General features: G+C 42.7%; 1 protein-coding gene across 3 annotated transcripts in view; it reads left to right on the plus strand.

Moving 5' to 3' along the window:
- Positions 1-17,931, plus strand: part of kif26ab (kinesin family member 26Ab) — a 202,925-nt gene that overhangs the window by 173,892 nt on the left and 11,102 nt on the right. For all 3 annotated transcript variants that reach the window (XM_039742348.1, XM_039742349.1, XM_039742350.1), the window contains 6 exons: positions 380-473; positions 569-831; positions 5,796-5,979; positions 11,459-11,618; positions 12,840-13,002; positions 13,367-16,646. In XM_039742348.1, the coding sequence (XP_039598282.1) occupies positions 380-473; positions 569-831; positions 5,796-5,979; positions 11,459-11,618; positions 12,840-13,002; positions 13,367-16,646 (4,144 nt within the window). The remainder of the gene's footprint in view (positions 1-379; positions 474-568; positions 832-5,795; positions 5,980-11,458; positions 11,619-12,839; positions 13,003-13,366; positions 16,647-17,931) is intronic.

Raw genomic sequence — 17,931 nt, forward strand, 5'->3', positions numbered from 1 at the left:
TTCTTTAGGGTCAAACTGTTCAAATTTCGTATTGCTAAATTTCAGCTAACACCCACAGAGCATTTTCTGACTCTGATCCAAAAAAGTAGTTGGTTTCAACACACACTTGTGAGGGGTGGTCATGAGCAGGCCTCTCCGACTACTAAAATCTGATGGTTATTGTAATATTGATTGTTAAGACCATTCCTTTGTTTATACAGGGCGACACTGAGCACAAGTTGAGAGAGTTTGGATGACATATAGGACTTTCATGTATTTGAAGACATAACATTTGACTTTTTATATTCTCAATTTTTTGACCCTGCCATGTATCAAAAAAATGAATATGCACCCTGTTTTGGTCACTGTGATTGTTAAGGTCTCTCTGTTCACTTCTCAGGCTGAGGTGTGCTCAGGAACAGTGGCTGAAGTAATCCAGTCAGTTGTGAATGGTGCTGATGGCTGCATATTCTGCTTCGGCCACGTCAGGCTTGGTGAGCCTTTTGATGCTTTATCACCTTGCTAACTTGGCTTCTTGGCTTTTCCTCCATTAATTCTGCTTTCCATTCTATTTTTTTCACTCCATCAGGTAAAACTTTCACCATGATTGGGAAAGACAACTCCACCCAGAACCTAGGCATTATCCCTTGTGCAATTTCTTGGCTTTTCAAACTGATTAACGAGCGCAAGGAGAAAACAGGCACTCGCTTCTCAATCCGGGTATCGGCAGTGGAGATCTGTGGAAAGGACGAGACCCTCAAGGACCTGTTGTCAGATGTGGCCAGCGGGAGTCTCCAGGATGGCCAGTCTCCAGGGGTGTACCTCCGAGAGGACCCAATTTGTGGAACTCAGGTAGGGAAAAGTATAATGAAAGGGAAACTCTCTATCTCTTTTTCTCTTCTTTCTCACTCTTATGAACCAGCACAGGTAATAAAAATGTTATTATAAGAAAAAGAAATTACAGGATGGGAATTAAGAAATGGCAAAAACAACATGAAATCATAATAAAAGGGCTGCACATTAGGTGTGCCTGCCCTGAGTACTGGTTTATGGGTATTAAATATAGCTGACTTACTAGTCAGTCAACTCATGCTATAGCCCCTTTTTTTCCATTTTCCCAAGTCGGATCTCCTGCACCACTGGCTGATGTCACAACTCCCACCTCACATTATATCCTCTACATTATGCTACCCCGTAGTGGCATCTAGGCTCACTGCTCCCCAAATTCACAACAGTCCTGTTTAAACTTCAGGCACCCACATCTATTTATTAGCTACCTGTATTCTTTCAGATGGTGCCCCATCATTTTTGGACACCACTGCTGTTGAAAATACGTTTGTATGATATAGTCCTAAATATAATTTACTAGTAGCTCATAAAATAAAAGACAACAAATTTGCTTAAAGGCGTGGGATGCTACAAGCAGCAGCATTTATTCGTTCTGAAAACAAAAAGGAAAGGGGAGCAAAAAGAACCCTTTTGTCTTGTGATGTTTCTTCTCTTCTTGGCAGTTCACTGGAACGACATGCGTCTGCTTTTCTGGGTGGTCCAAATGACAATGGTAGTTTGTTGGGTTGCCATTTAAATATCACTGGGATGGGGAGAGGCAGGGCTTGAAAGCTTTATGGCTATTCTGATTGGCCAATGTCTCCTCTCCTGCAGATAAGAACAGCGTGTCACCTTGAACTCCTTCTCTCATGAATCCCCACACTCAGACCCTGAAGGGACAGTATATGTATTTGTGGTCAGAAGCACATTGAGTTGTTACTGGACAGCCATTCAACCGATCAGTTTCACATTAATGGTCTTTCAAGCAGCAATTTACTACTCTGAAGCACATGGGGTCACATTTTTAATAACAAATTTAAAAATAACTGTTTTCTTACGTACCTTAAATGTCATTTTTTTTCTTCCAAGCTCAAAGGATTGTGAATCAGAAAGGAAAGGTCTTTTCTCTTTCTACAAATGGGGAGTTTTGAGTTTGTTGATGCACTTCCTGATTTATGATGTCATCTCAGAGGCTGAACTTAATGCTAATTGGAGAAAAGGAAAGAGAACAATAACAGATTTACTGTGTACTGTATGTGTATATGTACTGTGTATGTGTGTATAGCCAACTCTATTAAAGGCATATATATTATGGTGATCCATACACCAATGCAAAGAGTTGATGTATGTTTTCTCCACAAGGCTTATTTTTGTCCATTAGGAATAGCTTGCTTACCTGTGAACTTTCAGCCTGATTGTGAAACATATTTAGAGGTCGCTCCACTCTGATCATTTTATTTGTATGGTCATGTAATCTCCTATGGGATTCTAAACTGGCTAAGTGATTAATAAACAATAAAAAAATGAAAGAGTCAACATTCTGATTCTAAGGTAGAGTTCTCAGTACATTCTAGCAATAAGTGAAACTTTACAGGAAATTTTAGTATTAAGAATTTCAAGAACATTATAGCAGTAAGTAAAGGTTTCAATTTTAGCCATTTTTAAAGACAAAGTCTCAGCAGAAGTAAAGAAAATGATTGGTGCAAAGCCTGCAGTGGCCACCATTACTAGACATTCCTAGACATCTTAAGCTCACAAATGAATCTGAACAGCTGAAGCAGGAGGATCTGGTAACAGAAGGAACAGCGTCTTTCTTTGAAGTCCTTATGGAAAAAAGTTAAGAAAGGTCTCACTCGTTTCTCAAGAAACCACCAAAATCAGTGCACACATGGTGGTAGTGAATGACGCACACCTACAAATGTGGAACAGTTGTCTGCTGTTCAGTTCAGATGATATAAAAACAGCCAAGTGGAGTTTTCATTACAATGTGTTAGTTATAAATACCATAAAGAATAAAACCAGCTTTGTAGAGAATTCAAATCTGTCACTTTTTGTTTTGACAACCCTAATAGACATATAAATACTCACCTATTCATCCATATTCCAAATCCACATGATCATAGGGAAGTAGGAGCATATCCCAGCAAGCAATGAATGCAAGGCAGGACAATCAATGGACAGGGCACCAATTCATCACAGGGTGTGTTTGTGTGTGTGTGTATATGAAGCAAGTTTGGGTGTTGATCAAGAAATATTATAGGAAAAAAGGCATTCTGTCTTTAATAGGGTTGGCTTCTAAAGTTGTGGTCCTTTTCAAAAAGAACATTGTTCCCAAGTGAGCCACAACTTTCAGAGGCAGGGCTTCTTTTATATACTTGTACCAGAATAGCATGGCTTTAAGATGAAGTGTTGTCTCTTTGTCTTCATGTTGTCCTCCTTTAGTCAATTGGTAGAAATCAAAGACAAGTTAGTGACTCTTCAACCCTGAATGTCCTCCTCCTGAGATTCCTTCTTCCAGAGAAGACACTCACAAGACTCACATGTCTGATCTTTTATATGCTGTACATTACAGCATTATCATAATTGTTGCCATTAGTATTACATTTGAAAACTTGGTATTGCTCCCAGTCTCTCACTACATATTGGACAGTTTGATGCCAAATTTCCAAACATAATACATAATATAATGATTTTATTATTATATAACATAATTATACATCAGTACCATATTCACACAATGAACAATAATACAATATACAATGTCCACTTTTACACATATTAAATGAAGTGGAATTGGTATTTTATTATTCAAAAGGGATTCCATTTTAATTGATCAAAGCCAATATACAACTTGAAACAGGCGCAGTGTGTGGAAACAAGTTTTTTGCCAGACCTTTTCTTTTTCCTCCGCTTCTTCACACGTCAGTCCATCCTATTAGTCAGTGGTGCTGTTTGTCTGTATTGCTCGTCAATTCTGCTGGAGACCTTTATTTGCATACTCTGGAATACTGCAAAGAGGCCACTGAGCCGCTGCCCCTCTTTGTCTTTGGGCTTCTCACAGCAATGTGTGACACCTTGGCAGGGTGTAGTCAGTACAGTATTATTATCAACAAATTAAAAAAAAAAAATTCGGATCATTTTCATTTTTCTACAAAGTCTCCAAATTTCAATCAAATTAGTCAAAGCATTTTTGAGGTTTTGGGTATTTAGTTTTTCCTTTGGGGGATTTACCCCCTAAATTATGATATATCAAAGTGTCCTTTCTAAAGAGATACCTAGTGCCCTAGATGTACTATCCTGCCAAATTTCACCTTTTTAACTAAACAGGAAACCATGTTTTTGCCATTAAGTGAGTGAAGGGGTCAGTAAACTTTGCATTATAGGAAAAATGGCCAAGCATAAGGTTCTGAGCGATTTTTACAAAGGCAAAATTGTGAAGGCTAGACGACTGTCAGATACCATAAGACACCTTCAAAGGTCTTGTGGAGTCCATGCCTCAATGGATCAGAACTGTTTTTTGTGACACGAGAGGGACCTAGACAGTGTTAGGTAATTGGTTTTAATACTGTGGCTGATTGGTCTATATTAGATATGTTTATATACAGTATAGGGTGGTCCAGATTTAATTATGCAATTTTCATTACATTATAACTTACTACGTTTATTATAGAAAATCACCCGAAAAATCCCAGACCATTGAGAAGTGTGCGAACTGACGACATGAAGGATCGTCTTCGTGCCAAACTGGAATCGTTCCTGCATAAATCAAAGTCATCCAGACGATCTGGATCTGCATAATTAGGTCTGGACCACCCTATATACATACATACTGTATATAAAGTGAGAGGGGTCAAAATTTAGCTTTAATCTTTTGAGGGATTGCCTCGTTTTAGGTATCCCTGAAAATTTTGAGTTGGTGTCTTTCTGTCTGTGTGTCTACTTGAGAGTCCGTCGATGCAACAATTCTAAAATGAATTGTTCGAACCTGATGAAACTTGGCAGTTATTATTCTTGTTAAATGGTTGAAGGCCTTTTGACTTTTATTAAAATTGTTTCAGCAGGTTTTGCTCAACAGAGATGATGATTATGTATTTTATACATGCATTGCCCTTCAGTATTTTCTAGACTAGAATCACAATTTCATGTGGGAGAAACCTTTTTGTTGGACACTGCTGTTTTTTCCCAGTGTAATCACAGGCAGATTAAGTGAGCTGCATATGGGAATTGAACCCAGAACCTCGTCAAGCCCAGTCAAGTTTCCTAACCACTAAGCCTTACTGCCTAAATGGAAATCCTTCAGGAATGACTCAGGACTTCAGGAATGGATTGGGTGATATTAGCCCATTTGGCCTTGTGTGTGACACGCCTGATCACGCCGCATGGAATGACTCATAATTTTGTACCAGGGATGCCCATTTTCTGGTGTTGACAGTGTTTTAAGTTTTGCTCTTTTTTTCTCACTTTCAAGGACAAGCAGCTTTGTTTTTTGCCTTCAGCCGACCACTCCCCCATTATCTCCCCATCCCCCGGCCTGCCTTCCCCTTTGACACTGAGCGGCACCCCACCGTGTGCAAAGCCCTTATTGAGATGCAAGATGTGTGTCCTTGTGCACACAAAGAAGTTGGAGTGTTTTGCTTGTCTCCAGCAGATCCCTGGCTTTGTAGTACGAGTAATTATACGCGTGCTAACATTACAATGGACCCCCACTGGTCCTAGGGTGCGGAGAGGTGAGCGGGATGGAGAGGGTGGGAGTCTTTCAAGCTGCTGTATATTCCTCTTGCATTTTAACAGCCCAAGACGTCTCTCTGTGCCCGCGCTTTTCCATTACCTTTGTTAATCCCTCTCCCTCTGTGTGCATATTTGTTTCTCAGATTGCCCAGGAGACCTAATCTAATGGGCAGGAAATGTGTGCCTGGGCCCAATTAGCAAAATGACTCTTCCCCTCTCTCTCTCTCTCTCTCTCTCTCTCTCTCTCTATCCACACTTAGCTTCAGAATCAAAGCGAGCTGAGGGCCCCCACCGCCGAGAAGGCCGCCCTCTTCCTGGATGCCGCGGTCGCTGCCAGGAGCACCAGCAGGGTTGACTGCGAAGAGGAGGACAGGAGGAATTCACACATGCTCTTCACCCTGCACATCTACCAGTATCGCATGGAGAAGAGTGGAAAGGGAGGAAGTGAGTGCATCACTTTGGGCTTTTTGTTTGTGTTTTGCTTATTTCAGGTTCCTCACTATGAGTGACTTCCACTTTTGACCTCAGGTGCTCTCCAGTGATGGTGGTTTTCAATTAAGAAGGCAGCACTTGCACCTTTAATGGTAAATTAATGTAAAGGCACCTGAGCTTAGATCTATCATTCTCTCTCTGTGGTCACAGATGAAAATGTAAGACCACCTCAAACAGGGATGCCAGGACATTCCATGGCAGCTGCCACTACATTAACATGTCTTTCATGTTTGGATGAGCTGCTGCTCTGAATGCAGTGAAACCTGCAATTGAACTTGAAGCTAAGGCACTGTGAGGTGGCAATGCTATGGGCGGTGCCAGCGGGGCAGCAAGTGGAGAGATATAGCAGGGTGAATAAAATAACTGTGGCTTTACATAGAGGTGTATTTAACTGAAGGCGGGTGGCACTGCCTAACACAGGAGTAAATGATTACAACATCGGCTGTGAAAGGGAAGTCCTTCAACTGAATAGAATTACTGAACTGTAGCACTGGGCCCGGCTTTTAGGAGCCCTGCTGCAAAAGAAATCCATGCTTCTGAAAAGTTACTTTATGGAATGAAATCATTGCAGCATCTCGGCTAATGTGATTGACTGAGGGAGCTATGGATGGAATACAGGAACCACCCCAAGTTAGGATGCCAGATCACCACAGGGCATACTAATACACACAAGCACATGCATCTACTGAGAGTCTCCTTTTAATGCAGCAGGGTAAACTGAAATGAAATCTTTGTGGCCTTCCATACATCTGTCCATCCATCAGTCATGTATTGCATTAATATTCCCATAATGTCCTAATCAATTAGATTTTCACAGTTCATCTCTCCATTCAGAAATTTTCTAGTTATACAGTTGCATTTAAATTCCCATAATGTCCCAGGCATTCAGTTCTCCCCACAAGTCTCCTCTCCATCAATTCATCCTCCTGTTATTTAGTTGCATTAATGTTCTCCCAGTGTCCTGATCAAATAGTCACTTTAATGTTTCTCCTGTTCTGGCATCCATCCCTCCTCAATTTACCCATTATAATTACATTAAAATTATTACAGTACCCTTGTGATATGTTCACTTCTGTGCTCCCATAGCTCTCCAGTCTATCCATCCATCCACTGTTCAGTTATATATATCCACAATGCCACAATCAGTTACCCAAATTTAACATTTCCACAGCTACACAGTTGCATTTAAATTCCCACTGTACCCTAATCTTTTACTTTAGTCCCTTTTCCCACAATCCTTCTGTCCATCCATTTATTCTCCTGTGATTTAGTAGTCAAACAGCCATTTTAATGTCTCTGTAATCCATTTATCCTTCCATCCATAGTCCTGTTATTTAGTGACACTGGCTGTGCAGGAGCATCTCTCTTGCCACAGCACTTCTCCATGGTGCTGAAAGTAATCCGAGGATTATGGGGAGCCGGCTTTAAAGACTATCCCCTGTTAGTATTGAGTGTGGAGGTAAACTGGGCATAGGCTTAACTGCTGAGACGTCAGGTGGGGGTGGTGAAGAAAGCCTAGAAAAGCATGATGATTTTAGAACTTAAGTGTGGGGGCATATGTGTTACTGATAAAGTAAACTAACCATTCAGCATTAGTGTCCTAGTGATTTCACCTCTCCTTTCCAATGTGGAAATGTGTGCTGCATCTTAAGACCCTGTCATATAACACAACTTTTCCAGAGATTTTTAGTCGTAGTCATAATCAGAGGGAGTCAGAGACAGTCATCAGTGTACTTCCACGAAGCTGGTCCTGTAAAGTCACATGCTCTGTGACTCAGTCCACAGCTCAACCCAACAAAATCAAATATAAGTCATAAAGAGAGCGCACGAGAGTTGATAACCAGTGTGTGCTCTACCGGAAGTATGCATATAATGCAACAATGAGGGATAAGGAATGAATGTTTTTTGAAATTCACCAACAGAAGAGAAGCTCATATATATAATGTTGTGTGTTTTATGTACCATGATAGAATGGAAAAAAGACAAAAGGGCAGAGACTGTGCCTGAATTCACCGTATCTGGAATGCATCATACAGCACATTAGTGGCTATCTGAAAAAGGAGCAAGCTATTGATACTTTGGAAGTGTCAAAGTGTGGTGGAAAGTCTTTACGTAGTCTAGTAATTTAACATGCCCAGTGATTACTAGTAATATAAATTGACATCAGGAGCTGAGATTTGACATGCCTTCCAACTAGAAATCATGTAATGTGATGTTGGTTTTAGTTAGAAGTTGTGCCTGAAATTGAAACAGGCAATCAAAATCGCAGAGCACACACCAATTTAAAAGTAATGGTACAGTATATCCAGATGACTAGGAAATGCACAGTGCCTGCAGGAAAAGCAACAATGACATAAAAAATGCAACCCTCTTGAAATAATTTCCAACTTAAAAATAAATGCTCCTTCAAAAACCTGTCTTACACATATTGACTATCCATTAAATGCTGGAAAAACAAGAAAACATTTTAAAACAAAACACATTCAAAACATTATTGCCCCACAGCTCCAGGGACCAGAATTAAAAAAACGGCCCGATTACCATCCATGTGGAGGTTGCAAGTCCTCCCTGTATGTTTCTGATCTTTTCTTGGGATACTTTGTTTTTCTTTTCACTTCCCAGCTTTACTGTGACTCTAAATGGATGAGTGAGGGTGGGCGTGCACACGAGTGTGCCCTGCTTTGGTCAGACATCCCATCAAGAGCTAGTTATTTTGGGTAGGCACTGACTCCCTCTGACCTTGTAGAAAAATGAGTTTAGAAAACCACTAGATATATTTGTAAAGGTGATATATGAAAGTTGGATTTGCTGCCTGGCCTACTAAACTAATTAAAGGGTTTAGACATCAAAAGCAGGCTGCAGCTGTTATGTAGTGGAGCGGAACATACGAACGTGATGGAAGGTTGCAATCCAGTCGGGCCGCTGCATTCTAGATGACTTAACGATGGCTCAGTCTGGGAGTCCTGCCAGAACACTTAAAAGCATTTGTATTCATCAGTTGTGTGTTTTATGTGGTGTTTGGCAAATGTGCCCTGGGGGTGCGGACAGGGGGAACTGGTTGTAGGTTGCAAAACACTAGATCATCACCACTTGCTGATTCCCAGATTTTTAATTTTCTGTTTGGAGGGCAGTGTGGCGTAATGGGTAAGGTTGTGGCTTTATTGCTTGACTTATTTATTATTTGGCTTTATTCAAGGCAACTTACAACATTTGAAATACAATTGGTTACATTTCTTTTGTTTTTCCAATTGGAGCACTGGTAGGCAAAGTGATGTTCTTATGGGCACATAGTGCCAGTTGTGGGATTTGAACCTCTGGGTCTGAGGTCCAAAGTCTTAACCACAATCAATCTGTGTGATGTTGAGCAAGTCACTCAACCTGTCTGGCCTCAAGTTACATTATTAAAAATAATGGATGAATTAGTAACAATCATACATGTACCTAACCCAGAAAAATCTCACTGATTTATACTGTATAATGCTATGTAGTGCTTCATTTATGACAAGTCTTCTCAGCGTTATTTTGTCCTGAGTGTGACATTGTAATTGCTTTTGTTTTGAAGATGTGACCTGTGTTTAAAATTTTTGTCAAAATTTTAGTTGTGCATGTAAGTGGCTTTCAGATGAGCTTTCTAGTGTACTACTGTACAATAATGGATCCAGAAGGAGTCAGAGTGAAGGTCCCCAGGTATACTTCCCCATGTTTCAGTGGGAACAGTCAGCCCCTTCTTCATCTCCCAGTCTGGCTATAACATTAAAAAAGCAGGGTCCTTATTAAGACACCATTCAGGAAGTTACTTCCTCTGACAGTGTTTCTTGGCATAGGTTGCCCACCATGGTTGTCTCTCTTTTGAGACATTCATCATTTGTCCAAATTACAACAATTTTTCATGGCAACTTCCCTCCACCCCCACCATTTAATACAACAAGCATTAATAAGACACTGCTGTCACTCGCCATTTGAGAAATCGGTACACTTAGCCCAGCATTAATATTAAACTCCCACAGCATCCCTTCCTGCATTTGTCAACTGAATAAACGCCAATGACTAATAAGTCTGGAGCCCACTTATTTGAAAGGTCTGTCAGCTTGACTGAATTTGAGGCCGAGACCTCCCTTTTGGAATGTAACCTCACGCTTTCTGCCTGCTTTCTCTTCTGAATAGGTTTAGATGTCAGATGTTCCATTTTTTTCTGGATGCAGATGGGAGAACAGGAATAATGTTTCATGTGTCATTAGCCCTGGCAACACCCTCTCTCTGTAATGAGAGTGCACTTCCTCCTGCCTTCCTATCTAATGAATGTTCAGATTCTGAGAGTACAACTTGCATGGCAGTTCAGAAGCATCAGGCAAAGATTATTTTGTCTTTTAAATACATATTCGTGCCAATGCAAGATTAGGCAGGCAGACAGTGTGGTACAGTGAATAGGGCACTGGATTTGAAATCCCAAAGATGCTAGTTCAGTGACTAAACTCACAGTGTGACTCTGAAGAAATCACCTAGCCTGCCTGAAGTTGATTTATGAAGCATATAACACATGGCATGGTGGCACAGTGGTATCACAGCAAGGGGGCCAGGTTATATAAGTCCTGGGTGCTCCCTGTTGTGGAGTCTGCATGTTCTCCTTGTGTCTGTGTGGGTTTCCTCTGGGTGCTCCTGCTTCATCCTACAGTCCAACAGTCTAAAAAAAAAAGTTATGTAATCCATTGTACTGTCACCTTGCAGTTGTGGCATGTCTTGGAATGCACTTCACTACTGAAAGATACTATATTAGACAGCAAAAATACCAGTTAAATTCCCCACTCAAATTCATCGTGTTACTGTAAATAAGTCACCAAGCTGCCTGAACTCCCAAGTTTAAAATGATGTCCTTTCCACTTTAGCACTATACGTGGAAACTATTAACTATTGGAAAACGTTGAAGCAAACCAAAATGGGGGGGGCTCACGTTTTCATTGTATGACTGATTAACAAAATGTACTTGCCTGAGCTGTTTGTAAATCAACACATGTAATCCATTGCACTATAGCTCTGTACATGAAAAGTGTTTTAGTATGGCATGGTATTTCCAAGGTGTTTGGTATAGAAAGGCACTATATTATTCACAATTTGGAAACTCATTCCCTACACTCACTTATACAGCAACTCTGAGGAAATCCCTTAACCTGTTAAAACACCATTGTAAGAATATATTTATTCCACTGTAGTGACATCTTGCACTCGACTTTACAAGATTTGTGCTTGTAAAGTGTGTTGGGATGTTAACTCTACTGAAAGCACTGAGCTCCATTTTTTTAAGGTGTCTGCATATAATGAGCAAGCTCGTCCTCTTATAGTACTCTTGATACAACAGGAGACATCACTGACTTCACATCTCAGCTATGACAGGAGTCAGAGCTCTCATCAAACGCTCTTTTGTGTGTTCCTGCAGTGTCGGGTGGACGGAGCCGCTTGCACCTCATTGATCTGGGAAGCTGCGAGAAAGTCCTGAGCAAGAGTAGAGACGGAGGAGGAGGCCTGTGTCTGTCCTTGACTGCCCTGGGCAATGTGGTACTTGCTCTGGCCAACGGTGCCAAACACGTCCCATACAAGTAAGTCATTATTCACCTTACTGGCTTCATGAGGCTTTGGAACCGCCTTTCCATAAAAGTTCTAGAAGACGGCCAGGAGATTGAACGCTCCTGGAATTTGTGCTAGTTTTAGTTCTGTAAATGTTTTCTTCATGGCTATTCAGTGACATAACAAAACATAACATAACAACATAGCACAATTTTATACAATATCACAACTTAACGCAAGTAACATATTGTAATGCAATATAACATAACAAAATTGAACAGTGTAGCACAACATTACAATATAACAGAAGGTAACATACATCAGGAAGTCATAACAAAAAATTACAATATAACATATAATAATGAAAAATAAAATATTATAACATCCATCCATCCATCCATTATCCAACCCGCTATATCCCAACTACAGAGTCACTGGGGTCTGCTGGAGCTAATCCCAGCCAACACAGGGCACAAGGCAGGAAACAAACCCTGGGCAGGACGCCAGCCCACCGCAGAATATTATAACACAATGTAACATATAATGCAACATCACATAACATTACATAACAATATAGCACAATGTAACACAACATAATGCAAGGTAACATAAGTCATAACAGTATAAAACAATGTAACATATGCAATTGTAGTATAACAAAGTTACATAAATTCATGATAGCAACAACACAGCACAATGTGGCATAAAACAGAATAACATGAAATATCATAGCATAACAAATATAATGCATCACAACATAACATAACACAACATGAAATATCATAACAGAACACAAATACATAACACCATAACAAAATACATCTTAACAGCACATATGATACTGTAACATAACTTAAAATAGAATATTGTAACATAACACAATGTGACCTAAAATGACGTCATAACACAGCATAACATCAAATATCACAATACAAAACAACATGAAATATAACAAAACAGAAATACATAACAACAAACTACAGCCCAACCATACAAAGTACACATAAAATGCAAAGAGTTCATTGAAGGGAATCATTTAGTGTTCAAGAACTTTCATTATAAAAGCACAAGGTGGCAGGCCTCATCAAGAAAGGACTTTGTAAGTTTGGTAGGGTTGCACACATCTTCTGCTTCTCCACTTTAAAGGCCTCCTTCCTCACAGCTCACATGTTTCTCCCATTGGTTTTAATCACATTTATTCTGTAATGGGACAAGTTTTTATTGGTCTGTTCTTCGAACCATGCACCTTTTAGGGACAGCAAGCTGACGATGCTCCTGAGAGAATCCCTGGGGAACATCAACTGTAGGACGACCATGATCGCCCACATCTCTGACTTACCAGTCAACTATGCAGAGACCCTCACCACCATCCAGCTTGCATCTCGAATCCATCGAATGAGAAAGAAAAAATCCAAGGTGAGTGATTTAGCTAGCTCTTTGCCATTTGGGGTTGCATTCTTGCAGTCTACTGTAATGGGGAGGGGTGACTGTAATGACCCTCCAAACCCAGACTGATGACAAGAATGCCAAAAACATCAAACGTTGTTCCATTATTTAAAAAAGTACAAGAGAAAGGATGAACAAAGAGAGAGCACCATAAATACACATCATAAAGTACAAGCAACAACCCCACTGTCTCCTTAGGTCTAACTCCATAATTGTTCATCCATTGCCCCAGAGCATTCCCCTCACCTTCCGTCTCTCAGTCTTTCATTTTCACTCTGTCTCTGTATCATGGCCAGTTCTAACCTCTTTTACTTTTCCTGTCTGTTTTCTCTAGTACGCCTCCAGTTCCTCAGGTGGAGAGAGTTCCTGTGAAGAAGGTCGATCTCGCCGTCCATCCCATTTGCGGCCGTTCCATCCTCGCACTGTTGCCCTGGACCCCGACATGCCTGTCCTGAGCATTTCGAGTGACCCTGACTACTCCTCAAGCAGCGAGCAGTCCTGTGATACTGTGATCTACGTCGGGCCTGGGGGAGCAGCCCTGTCTGACCGAGAGCTCACTGACAATGAAGGCCCACCAGAATTTGTCCCCATCATCCCTTCACTCAACCGAAAGCGGGTCAAGGACAGCCCTGCTGGAGCCCCCAGGAGTTTTGACCGAGATCATTTCAAATGTAACACATTTGCCGAGTTACAGGAACGGCTGGATTGCATCGATGGCAGTGAGGAGCCTTCCTCCTTCACGGCTGAGGGAAGCTCGGGTTATCCTAGAACTGATGGCGTGCCTTTCAAATCGTCAAAGGAAGGGGCTGACCCCTATTTACGGACTAGTGTGCAGGAAGGTCTTTCCCTGAAGAGGCTCCCCCACTCTCCGGCCAGCAGCTCTCCTATCAAGCCCAAGCCTGAACATTCCAGCTGCTTGGTGGCCCAATCTGTAGGAGACGGGGGGTCATTTGAGCAGAACACAAGGACAAACGCTGATGGGGAGAAGTTGACCGTTTGTGGTGGTCTGCCAAAAGGCACACCATATAAAACTGTGGATCACACGTGCGAGCCTGTCGTCAGAGAGAAGGCCTACAGTAGGAGACCCCTTCCCAAACCAGCTCCACCACCACCTCAGCTAAAGGATGGTCTAGAGTTTGATGGGGTCAACATCATCAGGACTCCACCGGTGGGGATGAGCCACCAGACTGGAAGAATACCAGAACCGCGGTGCAGCCCAGTCCTCAGCAGCAGACATCCCATGAGCAGGAGTCCTGTGGAAATAAGCCACCTGCGGTCCACCTTAAGGAATAAATGTTTCAATCCAGACATCTTGACGACTACTGTGACCCTGCAGCAGCCCGTGGAGCTGAATGGTGAGGACGAGCTGGTGTTCACTGTAGTGGAGGAGCTGTCCATCGGAGGGGTGCTGAACAGAGCTCGGCCGTCCAGCATTATCAGCTTCAATAGTGACTGCTCGCTGCAGGCCCTGGCATCCGGCTCCCGGCCTGTCAGCATCATCAGCAGCATTAACGATGAGTTTGATGCTTATACCTCACAAATGGAAAAATGTGGCGCCAACGTAGATATGGTGTCCTCGTTTCCCCAAGAAGCCCTGATCTCTTCCTGCAGCAGGCGCTCTTCCATTAGCTCCTGGCTGAGTGAAGTAAGCGTGTGCTCCCTGGACGGTAGCAGTGCCCAGTCATGCAACACTATGGCCACAAAATCAGGTGGCATGGAACCAGAAGGTGCCTTCTGTTTGGACTCTCTTGGCATGCTGCATGGGGATGTGTTGTCTCCTCAAATTGCAAAATGTTCCATGGATGACAGTGGGTTCTGCTTCTCGGAATTTAACGGTGACAGTGCCACTTCCAGCAAGCTCTCCCTGAATGCCACCAAGTGCCCATCAACTCCGGAATCTACCAAAGTGGCTGCTAGGTCGGGTAAAGCCTCTGCCTGCTCCTTAGAGAAAGCCACCAACCTTGGCTTGTCCCAGACCAGCCCGCTCCATCAAGCTGTTCATTCCAGTCTTCCCAGGAAAATGAAATCTACCTCAGTTTCCCCTCATAACAGCAGCAGCGCTCAGAACTGCCATGACCTGCAAGATGATCCCTGGTTAATGCGTATGGACCAGAACCCAGAAGCCAAAAGCTTTGATTCTGCCATAGCTGGCAAACTCTACAGAAGTGGCACAAGCCTGCCAGCAAAAAAAATTGCTCTAAACAACAACATTGGTGGTGCTGTGCCACGTGCCACTTCTAAGATGCAGCTGTGTTCCTCATCCCAAAGGGTTGTGGATGGCTGTGAGAAATCAAGTAATAAAAAATCTGAGGTGCCAAGCAAAATGCCACAGCTGAAGAGAGGCGCTACCACACTTGGCACCGTTCCTGTTATTCCCAATCCATCATCCACTGAGTTCAAGGGATGCCAGGATGGGCTGAATGGGAACCTCAGATACTCTTCCTTGGGAAAAAAGGCAACTGTGCAGAAAGCTACTTTGATCCCAAAGCCCGGTGGCATCTCCCCTCCGGCACCACCAATCCGTAAATCCAGCCTGGATCAAAAGAACCGGGTTTTGCTGCCGCCCAGTGCCTTAAAATCTGCGGGTCCAGATGCAGGAAAGTCCTCCATTCCTAGACAAGTAGCGGTGTCTGAAGATGAGCTAGACGTGCGGTCAAAGGCCGAGCTGAGCTACCACAAATCCTCAAGCTTGAAGATTGACCATGGGTCAACAAAAATGAGTGGCAGCCTGAAGGCTCGAGCCACCAGGTCCGAGTCAGGCCAGTGTTACGGCAGCCAGATGTCACTTGAGAGGTGTGACAGCTTGACATCCGTTGGGTCCAAAGCTAGCCTTTCTAGAGAGAATAGTGGTGCCAGTCTGGGGCATAACGGCAAAGCAGGTCGATCTGTGCCAAGACTTGGAGTCCCACCAGCTCCTACCTCTCCACCTTCCTGTATTGCCCCTGGACCTCTGGTCAAAACAGGTCAAGTGAAAGGCAATGTGAACCCCAAGGTGGTCAATGGTAATGGAAACAAAGCCCGTAGCTTGTCAGCCAGTAGTTCCAAACCTCTGAGTTCTTCCACCAAGTCCCTGACCTCGCCAACAGCACGAGGTGCCAACTTACCTCCTAGTGGTAAAGCTCCAGCTCGGTCAGTTCCTGGGGTTAATGGCAAGCCTGGCAGGGGAACTATCATGGGCACAAAGCAAGCCATCCGTGCAGCCAATAGCCGAGTGACTGAACTGGCTTCTGGAAGCTCCGGAAAAGTAGGATCATTTAGAGGGTCTGGAGATTCAGACAGCGGGAATGACAGCGGAGTGAACCTGGGAGATGACCAGTCACCTATTCCAATATTGCCTTCTCCGTACAGCAAAATCACTGCCCCTAGGCGGCCACAGCGGTACAGCAGCGGCCATGGAAGTGACAACAGTAGCATTCTCAGTGGTGAGCTGCCCCCCGCCATGGGTCGTACTGCCCTGTTCTACCATAGTGGGGGCAGCAGCGGCTATGAAAGCATGATCCGTGACAGTGAGGCCACGGGCAGTGCCTCATCAGCCCACGACTCCATGAGTGAGAGTGGCATGTCGTCCTCAGGCCGTACAAGAACATCCAAATCGCCAAAGAAGAGATCGAATGGTAAGTGGGGCTCTTCAGGTTTGTAAAATGAAATATTTGTTCATCATCCCAAATCGGCATCCTCCTTCTCCTGGCTGGGAGTATCTGAGCCATCAGTGAAATTCGATAGAAAATTCTCTAACCTGCTTAATCTAGGTTAGGTTTACTGGGGGACAGAAGCACTGGGTGCACCACCATTAAATATCATTTATTTTATCATTTACGTGAACCATCATCACCATGATAGCACATGTCTGACATGTTAGTTGATGTCTTATTTATCTTTTTGGCATTGTGGAAGCCTCTGTCTGTATCAAAGGATTCCTCTTGCCCTCAAGATGCTTCATGTGGGTCCACTACAGTTTCCCTCTGCTGCCCCCTCAATTCCTAAACAGACAAGAACAGCTGATGACCTAATGAAGTTTCACTTCAAGTAGAAGTTCTCTGCACTGATTGACCCACTAATTAGGTCCAGCTGCCCTACTGTCTCTACGATGTAAATATGAATGTGTGCAATTCTAAATGTTTGAACCTCTCTCTGTCAAAATCTGTACAGATTTTCCATTTGTACAAGGGATGACTACAGGCCATGCTTTATCTTTTTTCCCACTGGGGAACTTCATTTAGTAAGGGCACCTGCACTTCATTAGGGAAGTGCACCTAGAAGTCCTTTTTTGGTACGTTTGCATATAATGCAATAAGCACCATGTCTGTCTGTACGCATGATGCAACACAGATCCCAGTGGATTGATTTTATTGAAATTTGGCACACTTGATTTTTAGTATTGTTTAATGAATTTTGTTGAGGTGGTTCAATTTTCCTTGCGATATACCATGAATTGAGCACACTGTACAAAGTTTAGAAATTTCAAAATCTCCCATTTAAATGCACTGGTGAATTTGCATTCTCATCCATCTTAACACAGAAACAAATTCTGTACAGACAAGTAAAAGAGAAAAACAAGTTGAGATAACCACTCTCTAAGAAAATTTGAAACCGTAAGCTAATCTGAACTTGTAGTCGCACAGTTGGTCTCCATCTGTTAATGTCAGAGTTATTGTCACAAATACAAAGTGCAAAGAAATTCTTAACTATACACTTGACCAACATGGTACAGGCTGCCACTGTTCTTGTCATGAGACTACTGTTGTAGGACAAACGTAATGGATCAATGTTCAATACTGTTCTCTCTTGCCGTGACCTCAATGCATGACATAATGATTAAACTTCACAAAGAAGGAATCCAGCTCCCACTTCACAAGCAATACTCACAGCCACCACATGCTGCCAGGCTGGCGGCCATTG

The sequence above is a fragment of the Polypterus senegalus genome, chromosome 18 (genome assembly GCF_016835505.1).
Source record: "Polypterus senegalus isolate Bchr_013 chromosome 18, ASM1683550v1, whole genome shotgun sequence".
In the NCBI taxonomy this organism is placed as follows: Eukaryota; Metazoa; Chordata; class Cladistia; order Polypteriformes; family Polypteridae; genus Polypterus; species Polypterus senegalus.